At 46.4% G+C, this 17,085-nt stretch overlaps 1 protein-coding gene across 2 annotated transcripts in view; it reads right to left on the bottom strand.

Annotated features, from left to right (window-relative positions):
• Positions 1 to 6,545: 6,545 nt before the first annotated feature.
• VANGL1 (VANGL planar cell polarity protein 1) overlaps positions 6,546 to 17,085 on the bottom strand; it is a 49,589-nt gene continuing 39,049 nt past the window's right edge. The window contains exons 6-8 of one of the 2 annotated variants that reach the window (XM_031457879.2): positions 15,588 to 15,720; positions 14,368 to 14,602; positions 6,546 to 10,877 (exon numbers count right to left, since the gene is read on the bottom strand). In XM_031457879.2, coding sequence (XP_031313739.2) covers positions 10,617 to 10,877; positions 14,368 to 14,602; positions 15,588 to 15,720 — 629 coding nt within the window. In that variant the 3' untranslated portion in view covers positions 6,546 to 10,616. The other variant, XM_064488871.1, reaches the window with a different exon arrangement.

The raw sequence follows: 17,085 nt of genomic DNA, 5'->3' as shown, positions 1-17,085 counted from the left end.
CCAGGAACAGATGCAAGCCAGTGCCAAACCCTGCTCTTCCCGCTCCCCCAGTCATCTCATACACCCCGTGGCTTCCAGCCATCTGCCTCTCGCCGGGCCTGTGCTGAGTTCCAGGCCCCACAATCCAGCTGTCTTCCCCAACAGCTTCACCTGGATGTCTCACAGGCCCTGTAGACCAGCACAGCTGTGTGGCTTTAAAGGGCGAGGAGAGCTTATTAAGAAAATAGCTCTCTTTTCCTGACTGAGATCTGAACCAACCAAGAAATTAGGTCCCAAAGTCAGCAGTCCAAAACATCACCATTATCACAGAAAGGCAATAGTTTGGAGACTAGAGATTAGGAGAATGGGCTTCCCAGTCTCCTGCATCCCAGGGCATCAGATGTGCAGAGAGGACCCTTGCCCTCTGCGCAAGGATGGAGAGGCCAGAGACAAGGGCTGCACCTCCCACAATAACTTCACCTTAAGAACTTCACTCAAAGAAACATGGACAGATGGCTGTCACCCACTAACCAGGTAACTCACGCCATCTCAGGACAGGAACAAGGGCTGGGCAAAAGGCCAGCAGTGTTTGGGGACAATCCTTCACAGGAACAGAGTTGTGGGGAAGAGGCATTCCCCTCTGACAATGTCCCAGCCAGAAACCTTAGAGCCATTTCCTTGTCTCCCACTCCCACATCCAATAGGAAGCAAGTCCTGTTCTGTTTTCTTCATCCACTCCTAGTACATAATTGAAGATTTACAGTCTCTCAGCTGGGGGACCATGAGCTTCTGACTTCACTTCCATCTCCACTCCAGCCTGCGCCCTGCAATCAAGTGATGTCTAAAATGAAAACCTGATCATGTCACACACATGCTTAAAATCCTTCATTGGCTCTCTATTCCCAATAGATGTTTAAACAATTTCAAAGACTGTGGTTACCAGCAGGATAGGGAGGGTGGGGAGGGATAGATTAGGAATTTGGGATTTATAGATACACATGGTTATATATAAAACAGATAAACAACAACCTACTGTATAGCACAGGGAACTATATTCAATATCTTGTGACGAGCTGTAACGGAAAAGAACCTAAAATATATATATATATATATATATATATATGTATGTATATGTATAACTGAATCACTTTGCTGTACACATGTAACTAACACTATAAATCGACTAAGCTTCAATTAAAAATAAGAATTAAAAAAAAAAAGACAAAGAGGCCAAAGAGTAAGTGGTTTGGAAGGTTTCTGACAGCCAAATGTGGAGTCTAGGCTGTGGGGTATGAGGTTGGGAAGGAAAAGCGAGGTAGTCCTTGAAGTGTCTCTCCTCCGCAAGAGGAAAGCAAAGTCTGAGAAGTGCTGCTGCTTGTGCTACCCAGACTCAGGGGTTAGAAGGGCACTGGGCCAGCTGGGGTGATTCCTGCTGCACACACGGGGCGTCCGTCTGGGAATGATGGTGTCCAAATGCCTTTATGTGGGTCATAGCACCCAGTTGTTATTTTAGCAGAAGGTGGGCCAGTACCACTGCCAATGAGCTGAGAAGTCAAGGCCACTTTGTCATGGGGTAAAGCCAGTTTTCTCTACAGGACACTGGAGGTCCACATGAACTGTCTCTTCTCTACCTTACCATCCTCATTTCTCACAGAGCCTCCCACACCCATCTGCCCCTCCACTCCTAGAACCTGAAGTTGGCTGAAGCTGCCTGGCTGCTTAATGCCTCCAAGCCTTGGCTCATGCTGTTCCATCTCCCGGAATGCTTGTCCTCCCCCATCTGTGCCTGCTGGGCAAGCTCCCAGCTATCTTACTTTAAGCATAAGGTAAGATGCACTCTGTGACTCTTCTCCCGTCGCGCGCCAGGCAAATTGGCCACCTCCTCTGCTGAGCGCTCACAGCACCCTGTGGATTTCTCTTACAGAATCTGCAACGTGTTGTACTTGAAAGTGTGTGTCTTCCTCCCATTAGTCTGAAAGCAACCTTAGGGAAAAGACTGACTCATTCTGTTCCATCCTCAGTGCCTACCTGCTGATTGGTACTTAATAATAAATCTTGTTTGACTAAATACTCTAAGTTCTATGCAAAGCTAATTTAACAACTATTAGTACCATTAAGAATGTGCTAGTGATTACTGAAAGCCAGTCTTATTCCAAGAAGTTTTTGGCAACATGGTGTCATCTGTTTGGACTTGCTTGGGATAGCAAATTGCTAATGAAATAGGAATGCGGAATCTCCTTGGCTCAGTGAGGTTTCTGATGTGAGATGCTCTCTTTCCTCGAGTTAGCAAAGACCCCCCAGGAATAGGGCCATCGTGATGGGAAGCAAAGCAGTGTGGAATGATAGCAGAAGTCTCAGACCCCATTCTCTGGGAATGGAATGAACACAGCCACCTAAATGTCAGTGCACTTATTTTAATGCGTCTATGGACCCAAGTGGGTGCAAGGTGAATTAAGGCCCTCTTTTGAATTAATCTGGTATTTTATCAATCTGAACTCTTTAGAGCATGATAGCTAGGATTCTCAATGATAGCCCTAGAACCCCACAAATATCAACAATTTCCCTTAAAATAATCCTGCATGATTAGGGTATCCCCAGCAGTTTTAGCACTGAGTGTGCTGCTACGTTCTCACTCATTCATTCCCTCATTCCAGTATTCCATCAATGGACCCTTAAAGCTGGTTCCCACATGCAGATCACAGAAGGCAGCACTGAGTGGGTAACACAGGAGAGCTGAGCAAGGATCTCGGAAAGGAAGAGTGTTGAAAGCCTCTGTGTCAGTTTTGCAAGTGCATCATCATTTTGTCCGAGACATTATGAATTCTCAGAATTTATCAGAAACACGCTCAGATGTACATACAGAGAACATGCCCAGAAGGCAAACACAGTTTTGACATTACACATCATTAGCTTGTATAACTAGAAGATGCTGCATGGGACCCATAGGGAACTAGTATCTCTCTTGAGCAGGGATACTGCCCATTCCCACACTGCTGCTTATGGGCCTCGTGTCTGGCCCTGGGCAAGCGGACAGTGGCTGTAGCTGGTACCATCCTGATATCCCCCACTCCACTTCCATAATTTCATAATCACCTGACATTCTTAAAATGCTTCCAAAATTCTATAGCTGTATCATGGGTAATGAATGAAAAAGAGAAGCGTCTTCGGTTTATGTCTGCATACACTTTTAATTTTTTCTCTAGTAGGGTTTGTTTGTGCAGGTGTAAATTGTGCCCATCTTGGCTGATGGCCCAGAGAAATGGAGTTCATCAATAATCTATCCAATGAACTTCAAATCAGCTGCTTTTTCTGATCTTTGTCCGTGGAACAGGTAAGAATTTGATTGTGTGCCATTGGCACCCAGTAAAGGATAGCTGAGTGTAGCAGAAGGCAACTCCAATATTTCTTTGTCAAATAATCAAATTTCCTTTAAATAGACCTATCTAAAATAAGTCAATAATTTAAGTTGAAAATATCTTTTTTCACTTGCTGATTTACTCAAAAGGCCTTTTTCACCTCCAAGTTTTACAGCCTGAGAATTTAATTTTCAGGAATCTATTAATTCAAAACATTCTCTTGGCCATCAAATGATTGCAACCTATAATTTTTGTTACAATGGCAATTCCACTTTACCAGTCAATCTATCATTATAATTGTCTTGGTTTTCAGAGAAACTTGACAGGCTATTTTTAACAGGATATAAAAATTATGCAACAGTGAAAATGTTCCCTAAAAAGTAAAACTTCTTAGATGGAAAAAAAATCACATGGAAAAAAAGGAACAAAGTGCAATTTGGGATTTCAGTTTATTTTCCAAGTCTTACAGTATAAAAAATGTAACATGTAAAACGTTTTACAGTTAATTGGAATGGGAGTCCCAAAAGAGAACAAAATAACTTGGATGCCAGGTACGCTTTGCCCCTCACAGACTCTAACAACATTGTTGCTGATGTTACAATGGGTTTCACAGCCCACCTTATGAGTGTATGTAAATGAACTTGAGCAGATGGTTGCTGGTAGTGAAATACATTCATTCATATGATAGAAATGTCTCAATAGAGCCCACCACCCAGTTTAGGCAGGAAATCACAGCCCAACTTTGTCATACCTGTCTAGTGATTGTGAGTTCTGCTAAGGAGCAAAACTGCCCCTCCTGATTACAAAGTGAGGTATGAACTAGTAAGAGAGAACACAAAAGACCCTCGGCCACATCTTTGCACAAACACTTATGGCTCCAACCGATAGAGACAGATGGTTTCGTCACTGAACTTGCTGGGTTGATATCGGATCCTAAATCCAGAACCAGAAATGTAAAAGTTCTTTCAACACAAAAGTGACTGTCAAATAAACTCCCCTTGAAATAAGACCTGGTCCCAGCCTCTCCAGTCTTCTCCCTAGCATCTTTGTTGAGGAAGTGGTCATCACAACTCGAGTCAATTCGTCATCTCAGTGAGCCAGTCTCCATTTCCGCCCTCATCCTGGCTGGTGCATCCTGCACTCTACACACTAGTTGTCCTTATAAAACAATTGCTTGGAAATCACATTTTGTTAATCACGTCATAGTCTAGGAGTCTCAGCAGAGTTTGCAATTTAGTTAAATCCTACTGTGAATCCATTACAAAAATAAGGAGTTATCAGCAAAGTTTGAATTTTCTTATGTTCTTTCTTTTTCTTAGAATGATGATCCACACTAAGTGAATATTCTATTATGTCTTAAATGGTGCGGGGTGGCACTGGGAAATGAAAAGTGACCGCCACCTCTTTCCAGCTGCCCCCTGGAATGGTGACGATGTGTAACTGTCTAAATTCCCTACCGCATGAACTGAACTGGACTTGATGCCCGCAGGGCACATGCTGGGGTCCTATCACTAATTCCCTGAGCCATCTCTGGTCCTCAGAGATGAAGCTTCCCAGGGTGAGGGCTTTTGGGGGTTTAAAAACTCCTAAAGGACGAGCTCCTTCAGACTAAAAGCTCTTATCCACAAGAAAGCTCAGATAAATACAAGCAAATACAAAACCAGATACTGCACATTCAAATATCTTTATCCAAATATAATTTCAGTGCCCAAAGTGCCAAAGACACTCAAGATAAAAGCCTGGGGGTTGTCACATTTGTCCCCGAGGCTTCAGGTAAGAGTGTTTTTATCCCACTAAAACAAGGACGAAACCCTGTTGTTTTCAAGCTGAAACAGACATAGCAGCTGCAGATTCCTGGCGCCACATTGGCAGCAACAGGTCCCCGTGCTGCTGCAGGTGTTAGAAGTCTGCTTTCGTGTCGCGGAGACTCTATAACAACCCACTGAAGAGGATGAGTTTACAGGTGAAACAACAAATTGGGTAATCTAAATAGAAACGGGACAGGTCTGGTAAAAGGGACTCAGAGTCCTAGAATCTAATTTTATTCAGTAGTTTTACATTTCTTACCCACCCTTTGAAAATGTGTCCTGCTCAGTCCTAAGAAGCAGCCATGCTGAGAGGTGGGCGTGCCATCTCCCTTTCCCAGTCCTCCACTGAAAGCACACAGCGGGAGATAAAAAGGTCGCTTCCGCACAACTGAACCAAAAACTAAAGACACTGAAGAGAGGAAAGCAGTGTTTTCAGAGTCCTGCTTTATGCCTGTTGATTCAAACTCTTGAGGGCAAACGTTGGGGCAAATAGCAGGAGGCAAAAGTCAAGGATGGAGACCAGGGACTCCAGTTCCAAACCTACGGAGGCTGGGCTGGCAGGCAGTCCCTCTCCCTCCCCAACCAGGGAGGCTCTTGTGGTGTGACACTGACAGAGCACCAGGCAGAGTAAACCGCAGGTCATGGGGAGGCCAGGTCAGCCCCTGCCCACCTCCCCAAGGTGCACACCTCCCCAAGCCAGCAGGTGGGAGTGGAGGGTGGGACGGTCAGAAGCAAAGGGTGGCTGCCAGGAATAGAGCTCCTGAGTCTTAGAGCAGGTGCAGAACTAGCAGGGCTGGTTTTCCGGGGAGGGTGGGGGTGGGAGTGGGGGGAGGCTCAAGTTCTTTCCGCTGAAGATCCTGAGCAACCTGTGAGCACGTGGAGCAGCTTTCCCTGGGCCACACCTCCGACACAAACCCAAGTGAAAGAACAGGAGCGACTCCCCCTCCCACGAACCTCCAACTCTGGGTTCTACACATCAAGGCTACGTGTCCTCAAGTCCCTCTCCCACATCCAGAAACGTCGAATTATTTGGGTAATACCTCAAGGCACAGTGACTGAGTGTTGGAAGTAAATGTTAGATTTGAAGTTTCTGTTACTAGCCGCGAGATTTTCGGCAAGTCCTTCCCTCTCTGACCCTTTCTCCCACCTGTAAAATGGAAATAACCCCTACCTTACAGGAATTCACATTCTAGAACAGTACCTAACATAAAATACCTGATAAAAGTGTCTTATTACCCTTCTCTTCCTTCTTTGACCAAAATATGTTTTGTCAAAAATGTGATCCAAAATCTAATTTTCTGGGCATCCACTTGGTTGATGCTCAATATGGTGATTTCAATGGAGCATCTAAAGTGCCTTCCTCACTGCTGCACTGAATACCATTCAAAACTGTGCTATGGGCTTCAGAACAACTCATATTTTATTTATAATGGATTATGACCTCAAGGTTACATAGTAGTAAGTTCACAGTAGTGATTGCTTTTCTGTAAAACAAGATCCATAAAGCACAGACACTACCTGGAAATACATCACTTTACAATTGCAGGGTCTCTCCTGGACTATTTAAATATTATGGCAACATTTCTTTAGTAATCAATCTTTCTTCCTCTTCTTTTTTTTAAATGAAGATCAATTTTGAAGTTACATGGAGAAATCTATAGTAAGGCTTCCAGGGTAGTGAAGTTGGAGCAGTTATTATCATAGAGCTTGGCTTTTCTTTGTTTCTTGCTATTTTCAGGTCATAGGCTCCTGAGGCAAGAAGGAGCCTAATGGACTTGCCTGCGGGACAGCCAACTCTCCAGAAGACACTGCTTTGCTAAAGCCATTTACTCCTGGGGAGAAACCAGTGTAACTGAGGGAAAGAAAGAAAGGGCGGGGGGAGAAGTAACTGGCTTTAGAGTAACTTCGCAGAAGATGGGTGCTGTTGGGAAATCTCTCAAACACAGGACATATGTAGAAACACATGGACTCTCACATGTTCATCCATATAAACATACCCACAAGTTATTTGCTGACATAGACACCCATCTGCTACAGATAACACAGACATTCAGATGTCTAACATAAACATGCCGTCCATCTGGTAATTAGACTCAAGAGAAATGCTCACGTGTATGGAAACACTCACAAATACGCATCCCCGTGTAGGAAGCCTTACATAGCAGGGTCCAGATAGAAGAGAGGAAACCAAGGACCGATTTTGTTGGTTTCACTGAGTGGCTACAACATTCACTCATCCGGGAAGTAAGGAGGGGCAGGGTTGTCAACTTTAGTCAGCCCACTAAGCTCATGACTTCCCACAGAACTACAGCCTTATCTGAATACACACACTCCAAAGACACAAGAATAAGAGTACTTGATTACCCCCCTGCAATCTCAACCACAATTTCCCCACTGCAAAGGAGGTCCAAACTCTGGCAATGAGCCACAGCACAAAACACACACGCGCGCGCGTGTGCGCGCACACAACACACACACACAGAGGCCACCTATCTTTACCCATTTGCTTACAGAATGTGTCCTGTGTGTAGATTTGAAAAGGACAGAGAGGGAGAAAGGGAGATCATGACAGTTGGGCAGGAAAACTGGTCAAGCATTTTCTCTAGCGCTTACTTTATAAGCTTTGGCAGAAGCATCATGAATCTCGACTTAACTGATAATGCAAAGGATGGCTGACCCACAAAACCTTAAAATTCCCTCCAGCTCTAAGAATGCAGACTTCAACGTTCAGTTCATGAATGATTAAAAATGGTCAACTGCCTTCAGAAGGACACACTTAAGAACAAAAATTATCTACTGGTCAAAACATCACCAGGTCAAAACATCAGACACACACTCCTCATTAAGTCGTTCTACTCCATACGGTTCAACGTTCACATTTTAATAACGTAGGTTCAAAGTTATAGAACATCTATAAACATTTAAGGTAAACAAAATCTTGTCTCCTCCAATGTGCATTTATCTAATCCTACTCGCCCAGGGCACAGTTTAATCCCTCTTAAAAAGAATAGCTGATTGGCTCCAAGAACTGAAATAGAAATGTGTTGTTTTCAGTGGTGTGATGCAGGTTTCTGAAACCTTTCATTTTTTTTTTTAAACTCCATTTACATTGTTCCCACTGCACCATTAACTCAAGCTATTAAGAGTTTGCAAGTGCAAAGGCTTGATACAAAGATTCTGCATTTTATTATGTTATTCTTTCAAAAGGGACTCCATACAAAGTCAGTGTAAAAAAAAATCGATATTCAATTTAAAACAGAAACAATAATTTCAGAAAGTCTGACATTCTCCTATGCAAAGACTGGGAAAGGGGTAGAGAGAAAATAAATTCTTTAATTTCAACCTTTCTTCACCCTGCTGGGAAGGCAGGCAACCAGGGCCATGAATCCAATGTAACCCCTTCTGGACCCGTGACTTAAGACAGGGTGGGAAGCACCATATTTTAGGATGCTGATGAGGAGTGTCATTATGAACTGTATGTATACACATGGGTGGCACTTCTGCTGCAGGAGCCTAGGATGCATTTAGTCTGGGACAGTGTAACCTTTACGCAGCCCAAGTCTCATACACATTCACATCCCTTGCCCAATCTCCCCAAATATATTCCTGAGAAAGACAGCATAAGGAATGTCCAGCTTGAAGGGACCTAAAGGCAAAACTAAGAACAAAAGCACCATGGTTACATGGTATGTGTTTTTCATAAACGGAAACCATGTAGTTAAATAGTACATTGTGGCTCCATGCCATACCAACTGGTTTCCCCTCCCTTCTTTTCCAACGTATCTTCTTTTTGACCTGAAGGCTGCTGATTCAAGAACGCTGTTTCCGTTGTCAGGTACAGGTGCACGACAAACCTCCAAAGCCAATTTTAAGAAAATAATAACAAACGCTGCACTACTTGTGGAGTGCGTAAACCAGAGAGGGTACGTGAAGACACACACAAAGAGCACTGGACAGTGTCATCCTTTGCAAAAGAAAGGGAGCTGGTTACCCTAAACACCCAGGAAAAGCGAGAGTGAATACTTTGTAAAGGCTTGTTGTGGGTACAAGAAGGCAGGCGGGACTGAAGGCTGCTGCGGGGCTCTGCCGAGCGACGCCTCCACCCACAACCCGGCCCGGCTGCTCCCCTGAGCCCCAGAAAGCCACAGAAACCGGCTGTGTCTAGAAAACTGGCCACGCACGCATCGTCTGGACCATGAGCTCGGCCCCTACTCTCTTTCCCCTGACCTCTGCAGCTTGCCCATTCCTTCTCCTCACTCACTGCCAACTACTAGTAATTGAGCACCAGGGCCTAAATGAGCCCCTGGTCGTAAGGGGCAGAGGCGACGAGTGCACAGTGACGGTGGTCAGGATCAGGGACTGGACGCTGCAGCTGTCACTGCAGAGGGCACTGTTTGGTCTCCCTTGGCAGGGCAGCGTGCCATGGAGCTCTGTGAGAACGCATCTCCTGGGAAACAGAGGCTCCCAGCTGAACGTGCCAGTCCCGGAGTCACAGTGTGGGTCTCCTCCAGGTGGTGTGGAGCACTGGGAGGAGGATGGGGAGGGGAGGGGCCTCCACTGCCGCCTTAAAGGGACATCCGAGCTGGCATGCTGTCCTGGGTTCTACCTGGTGGGCACTCCACCCTTCCCTATACAAACAAACCATCTGTGGGGCAGATCCAAGGCTGCGCACAGAGCCTGAGGGCACAGGTGAACAGCTGGGCAGGCCCTGGGCGGCTCTGAAGGCTGGGCTCCCTTGCCAGGCCTGCCAGCCAGGTAGGGTGTGGTGTGGGCTGGGGAGGGCGGGTCGGAGCCGAGACAGGTGGGCCATCCCAGGGTTAGGAGGGGGCTAGCTGCCCAAGCCCGTAGAAAAGCAGGTCAGAACTGGGGTAGGCAGGCTCTCTTTGGGCAAAAATAAAATAAAATCATTAAGAGCTGTAAACTGACAGTGTGTGTTTGTCATTGTGACCTTTCTCCGCAGAACCTAAGGCAACAGAGAACAAAGATGAAGGCAGGCCTTTCGCGACTGGCCCATGGCTCCCCTGGTGCTGGACACTGACATGCACAGACACGTGTGGACATGTCTGGTCCGCTTCCCTGAAACAGAACAAAGACATGTCCCCAGAGGCCCACGAGTGGGACGGCTGGAAGCAAGGGCGGCGCCGGGAGCTGCATGAAAGGCAGGGACGAGTCGTAAGGCGAGGTTCCCAAGAACCGCCAGCTCCACTTTGGTTTGTAGCTGTCCCAGGCACGCCAGGGAACGGCTTCTTGAGACATCCCATCCATAAGCCAGATGGCACTGGTCACTTTTTCCCAGGATGGACATCTTCTGCTTCCTTCCAAATAAAGTGCAGATGGTCAAAGGACCCTGGTCTCTCATCTGCCAGTTCAGTCAGCAATGAAGAATGAAAAAAACAAAGATGCCCCTCTGGTATACATATATCTCTCTATATATATTCTTTTTTTTTTTAATAAAGCCACAAATATAGAACTTTTAAACCGACGTCTCAGACTGTAAGCGAAGGACAAATTTGTGAGATTTGGGGTCTATGAACTCTTCTGAGAGCACGATGAATGGGATTTTCTTCACATTGACTACGAGGCTGAAGTCCAAGCACTTGAGCACGAAGACGAGTCCGTCCCGCAACCCGTGGGTCACGGCCTCGTCGCTGACGAGCCGCCACTGCGTGGAAAGCCAGCGCTCCTTGTCATATTGCAGCGTGGGGCCCGCGCTTAGGTACCGCTCGAGGAAGGCCTGCAAGGAGAGCAGAGATGCTGTCAGGGAGGAGGGGCCCGCTGCAGGCGCTGCCGCCCGGGCCCGTCGGCTCCCAGCTCCTGGGAAACGTGCTCCCAACAAATCAGGACAGCCCAGCCTCTCACACCCAACTCCATCAGACCCGCACCATGGAGTCCTTGCTGGGGAGGGAAGACTCCTTGACTTTCTTGCTCTCCAGCCAGTGGCTGAAGATGGTGGTAAGCCCAGAGGTGAGGAGGGTGGGGTGGCTGGTACCCACATCTGACCGGAAGCTGTGGCTGAAGCACCAGTCCCATCCCGGGGCCCTGGTCCCACGGCACCTGTCACAGCTTGTCCCTGTCTGTAGGTCAGCCTCCTCCCACACCGAGAGCTACTTAGGGCAGGTGCCAGGCACAGAGAGGCACTCTGGCAATGCCAGCGGAATAAATGCAGGGATATCCTTGCACGCACAACAACGCATGCTCTGTACTTACTGCTGGGTGCCTCTGGACAATCCATTTAACCTTGCTGTGGGTGGAGCTGATGACAGCCTATCCCAAAAGGCTGCTGTGAGGAGGAAATGGTTAACTCTAGCCATCTCATGGTGCAAGGCAAGGACAACCAACGTGAGTGGTGGTTATCTGACACTGGAGTGTGCAGGTGGCAAGTCTGAGGGGTGCCCAGGCCCCACGTCTACCTCCCATTCCCGAGCTCTTGGCCACAGCAGTGCTTAGCTCCGTGGGGTTCCCTGACTCTCCCCTTCACATGTGCTGTTCCTCCTGCTGAATGTCATCTTTTAGCAAATTCCTCCTGGCCGTTTAAACTTTCTCAAACCACCCCCTGAACCTCTCAGACAGACAGACATGTCCTCCTTTAAGTGCCTGTAGCCATGGGCATGACTCCCATGTGACATTTTACTTTCTGAATGACTATTGCTGACTTGCTTGTCTCCTGGAGGGCAGGAAATAGGTTTTAAATGTGTACTCCCCATGTGCCCGGCATACACTGGGAGCTCAAGAGCATGTGTGTTACATCAATAAATACGTTGATTTAGCTATGAGACAGAAGAAGAAAGAATGAATCGGGGATCCAGAGAGAAAACCTCGGGTAAATCATTGTGGTTCTAATCACAGGTCACGGATGGTTTCTAAGTGGTGTCCTCTTCCATCCACACCTCACTGCCGCTGCCAGGAATGTTATTTCTGATCTGTAAGCATATATTCCAAGGCAGAAAGGAGAGCTGTGCCTCTAATACAACACTCACTTGTATGAATTCAAATAATAAAAAAAAGTATTTCCTTCCTCTTAGATGGGCAATAATTGAAGAGAATGGTAACAAATGACTCTGTCAAGTGTGCGGGGGAAATAAACAGTCTCCTATCCCAGAGGCGAAGTGTAAAACAGTGACACCTCTTAGAAGGACAATTTGGCAGGATCGGTACCTTTGATCCAGCTGTTTCTCTACTGGAAATTTATTCTTCAGAAATACTTTGCGAACGCACAGAAACATACGTAAAAGAGATGGTCACTGCGACACTGTTTACACCAGGGGTTGGCAAACTTTTCTCTAAACGTAAATATTTTTGGCTTTGCAAGGCACACACTGTCACAACTACTCAACTCTGCTGTCGTAGAGAGAAAGCAGCCGTAGACGGTCTGTAAATAAAAGGGTGTGGCTGTGTTCCAATAAAACTCGATGAACAAAAACAGCCAACCCCCTCGTTTAGACTAATGAAAGATCTTAATCCAAATGTGCATCGGTAAGAAATCCCACCACGGCACTCAGCGGAGTAAGATGCAACTACTGCAGAGAATGAGTTAGGCTGGGAGGACGAAGATTGGGGAGCACTCACGTGGAAAGATGGCCAAGAGACAGCTTTATGTGAAAAAAGCAAGTTTCCAAACTATTTCTATATGGTATGAGATCCCATTTGTTTGTTTGTTTTTCATTTCTGCTTTAAACACACACAGACACACCTGAAATAATACATATACCCACTCTATCAGGAAGAACTGCCTGGGTTAAGGGAACAAATACTTCGCTTTGTAATCATACTTTTCTTTAATGGTCAGGTTTTTATACAAAGAGTATTATTTTTAATTCAGAAAAGGATACTTTTTTAAAATGAAAAAGAAAGCAACCAGGAAAGTTTAAAAAAAAAAACCTTGAAAATAGGAAAACCATCACTTCCATTCTATGTGGTATAAGCCAACACTGCACATGCCAATATATTGCACTCATTTTCAACTACAGGATTCATACTTTCTTACATTCTGCTTTTTTTGTAACAATATTCTAACAAAGAATTCTTCCATGTTTTAATAGGTGATATACTGTAATTTATAAGCCATTGTTCTATTTTAAGTAATTTCCAGTTTGGCATTAATACATTATCTTGCAAGAAAATCACTGGCATATATATTCAAGTATATAGCTGACTACACTGAAGATTTTTTCTAGGAGAGGGATCAGCAAGTCAAAGAATATGGAAAACCTTATGGTTTCTTAGTATTTCCATCTTGCTTTCCTAAGGATTGTTACTGGCTAGCGACAATGCCACCAGCAGTTGTACACCTACAGGGCAACGTACGTACACAGGTCCTTACACTAATAATATCACTATCAAGTGTCTGGTGTACTATATGCCAAGCTCACTGACTCTCTACCACGTTTGATTTGCATATTATGTTGCCATATTTAATATCATTCTCACACAACAATCCTATCAGGTAGATACTATTATTATCTCCATTTTATAAAAGTGAACAAGAAATTTAGGCAAAGTCATAAACCAATTAGATGGTGGAGCCAGGATGTGAACCCACTTCTGTCTGAAGAGAGGTCATTTGCTGAACCCTCACTCTTGTTTTTCCTCCTGGGCCACATCCCTCAGTTAGATGCATGGCTATTTCTTGCAACATTCCCAAAAGTGTGCTCATGTCATAATCCAAAAGACCATTCCGTAAAAGTAACCCCACAACAGCCAAAATGCCATCAAAGCGATGACACTGCTTCCTCTGCTGATGGTAACAGCTCTTTATTTGGTCCTTACACTATGACAGATGCTGTCTTAAGCACTTCACAGGAATGGCCTCTTTTAGTTCTCACGATGACTCAATGAGGTAGATATTAGTATTATCCCCGATTTATAGATTAGGAAACTGAGGCACAGAGCCATTAGGCCATTGGTCCAAGGTTTCCCATTAGTTGATGGAGGTGCCAGGTAAGAATGAGTCAGCTTGGCTCCAGAACCCACCAAGCACTGCAAACCACGACCTGGACTGTCTCAAGGTGACAGTCTTTCCTCTGATTGAATCTAGAGGCCTTCAAAGGCATATTTAAAGAACAACTGTACCAAAATAATATAAAATACATGAGCAGCACTAATTCTCAGTAATTGGTGCTTTAGAGAAGGCCTTGATTCTATCATTCCTTTGATTTGAGAGAAGCCTTTGATTCTATCTATCACACCCTAAAATGCGATTTCTCTCGCTGAGTGACACGTCCCACCTTTGGGGTCATGCTGTTGGTGATGCAGAAGGCCAGGTGCTGCAGGATGCTCTCCATGCTGTGGTAGTGCTGCTGCCGCGTGGTGCGCAGGTACTTCTGCAGGGCCCGGGCCATGGAGGGGAAGATGGCCTGGGCGGCCTCCCTGGGGTCCATCACCTCCCCTGGAGCCTTCTGCTGCTCCTCGGCCTGGAGACGCTGGATGTGGATGAAAGCTTCCTCCACTGCGACCACCAGCCTGGAGACGGTGAAACGCAGAGATCAGGACAGCGGTGTAGGGCTTGAGAACAGGGTCATCCAGGACCTGGGACGACTCCTGCCCACCTGCTGCCTCCCGGGCTGCCACCAGCTCACCCAAGGCTCCCGTCCTTGGCTGTCACTCCCGGCGGTAGAGAGGGGAGGGAAGGGGAAAGGAAGGCAAAGGCAACAACAACAACAACAATAATATGTAGAATGGGGGGTACAGGGTGAGGAGGGAGGAGCCCTGGGCCTGGAGAGGACATCATTACCATTTCTGTCACTAATTTGCTTGGGACACTCACTTTGACCCTTTGCATCTTTACAATAAAGGGCTAGAGGAAAACAGTTTTCAGGTCCCTCCAACTCTGGCTACAAAAGGCTCTGTGCGTGCTCAGAGGTACAAAGAACCAGAGCTGGGCACCCCCACCCTGGTCCCTCTAGCCGCCCACGCCAGCAGCCCCAGAGAACAGAGGAGGAGGGGCCCAGCACACATGATGAAAACCATCTTTGTCCACTTCAGTTAATGTGATCAGATCTCAGGAGCCAGCTGGGGCCTGGGGATACAGGACCGGCCACTCAAAGTGTGGGCCCGGGGCCAGCGGCCTCATCATCTGCTGGGAATTTTTAAGAAATGCAAATTCTTGGGTGGGCCCCACTCCAGACCTACGGAGAAGTAAGTAATCTTGGTGGGTGGGGCCCGGAACCTGAGATCTGTGTTTTAACAAGCCCTCCTCGTGATGCATTTGCAGGCTCAAGTTTGAGGAACACTGGAGCGAGAGTCTCTCCAAAAGATCGAGCAGGTCACGTTTATAAACTGAATACATTTCATTTCTGAAACGAAATTTGTAAATTTAATTCTGGTGGTTAAAAAAAAGTCTCATGGGGGTGTTGGCACTGGGGGCGGGCAGGACATGGGGTTGTTGGCACTGGGGGTGGGCAGGACGTTGGAGGGGGAGGACATTTCATGGGGATGGGCAGGACACCTTGCCCTCCGCTTCTTCACCCGCCGTTCGTGCTCCGCCTCCTCGTAATACAGCTCGTTGTGGCTCGAGTCCCTGTGCCGGGCAGCTGCGGCAATCATCGCTCGGGACTGACCAGTGGCATTGTTACTGGGGCCTTTGGGGGAAAGGACGGTGGAGAAAGGACAGTTTTAATGCCTCGGGGCTGCAAAACAGAGCAGAAAACTAGTCCACAGTCTCAGGGCCGTCCACCCCACCCTGTAAAGCACACACTCAAATCCCAGAAGTAACCTCCCAGAAGGGTGAAGAGGACCCCTGCGCTGCACTCACAATGCTGGCAAGAGGCAGGAAATCTCCCTAAACCCCAATCTGACGAGTGGAAATGCAAAGACAACTCAGAAAGAGATGAAGAATGCTTGACAATTAAAATGCTGGCCAAACATAACAGTGTGCTGAAGATGCGACTTACCATCTGTTCCATGAAGTTCCAGTCTGGCCACAAGGGCAGCTGGAACATCGTGTTTCAGCAACAAGACAATGGGAGACAGTGAGAGGGATGGGAGAGCAGGACAGAGGAGAAGTACAGTCAAGGGCCAGGGAGACACTGGCCACACACAGGAACATAAGCCCTGCCAGAGTGTCACGGCAGCCACGACTTTTACAGAAAATACAAATGCTTGGGGTCTTGGAAAATGCCATGTTTATTAACACAGATCTAGAACTCCTGGTCTTGTTCCTCCGACCACGGAACGCCTTAACTTTTCCAAAGGACGAAGCACATGGCATGCTTTCTTATGTATCACCTACTTGGTCGATGACGTGGCTTTCTAGTGGAAATCTGCACTAAGTTTTTTGATCACATGTGAAGTTTACCGGTCCTTCAGGATGCACAGGAGAGTGCACATCTCATAGAGCCAAAAGCAAACAAGCCAAAAAAAACGGGGAGGAGATTGTCACCAAAACGGACACCGCCTATAAATCACTTGACTTGCTAATAACATGATCCTCTTCTAGGGTTTGCAAAGCTCTTGCCCTGACCCAAGGTGCCCAGCAAGGAATGACTCCGTCTCCTGTTTCTTGCACTTAACCATCTGATAGTCTGACACACAGCTCTGCCTGTTCCCAGCCTGGCCTCTGGCCTCCTGCCACCCACACAACTTTCTCAGCCAGGGCTGAGAAATGCCTGTAAGAATCTCACCAGATGCCTGAACTCCTGAGAACTACAGTCTTAACGTTCTGGGGTAGCTGAGTCTTTCGATAATTTATCCAAATTTTGAAAAGCAGCCTTTTCCTAAGAGCTTTCAATGTAAGATGTTCACAGCAGGAGGCAGGAAACACACGTCACTATTGTTTCATATAGTTTTTGTAAAATCCCCAAATGAATGAACCTCCCACATATGTAGACTGTAAATCAACATTTCTCTAAAAATATGCATGCCAGAAAAAAGAAAAAAAAGAAAAGAGAGAGAAAGGAAAGAAAAGACAAAAGAAAAAGAAAAAATTGTTCTGAAACGAGAATGTA

The sequence above is a fragment of the Camelus dromedarius genome, chromosome 9 (assembly GCF_036321535.1).
Source record: "Camelus dromedarius isolate mCamDro1 chromosome 9, mCamDro1.pat, whole genome shotgun sequence".
NCBI classification, from domain to species: Eukaryota; Metazoa; Chordata; class Mammalia; order Artiodactyla; family Camelidae; genus Camelus; species Camelus dromedarius.
Note: the sequence above shows the minus strand (reverse complement) of the source record. Positions and strands in the feature narration are given on the sequence as shown.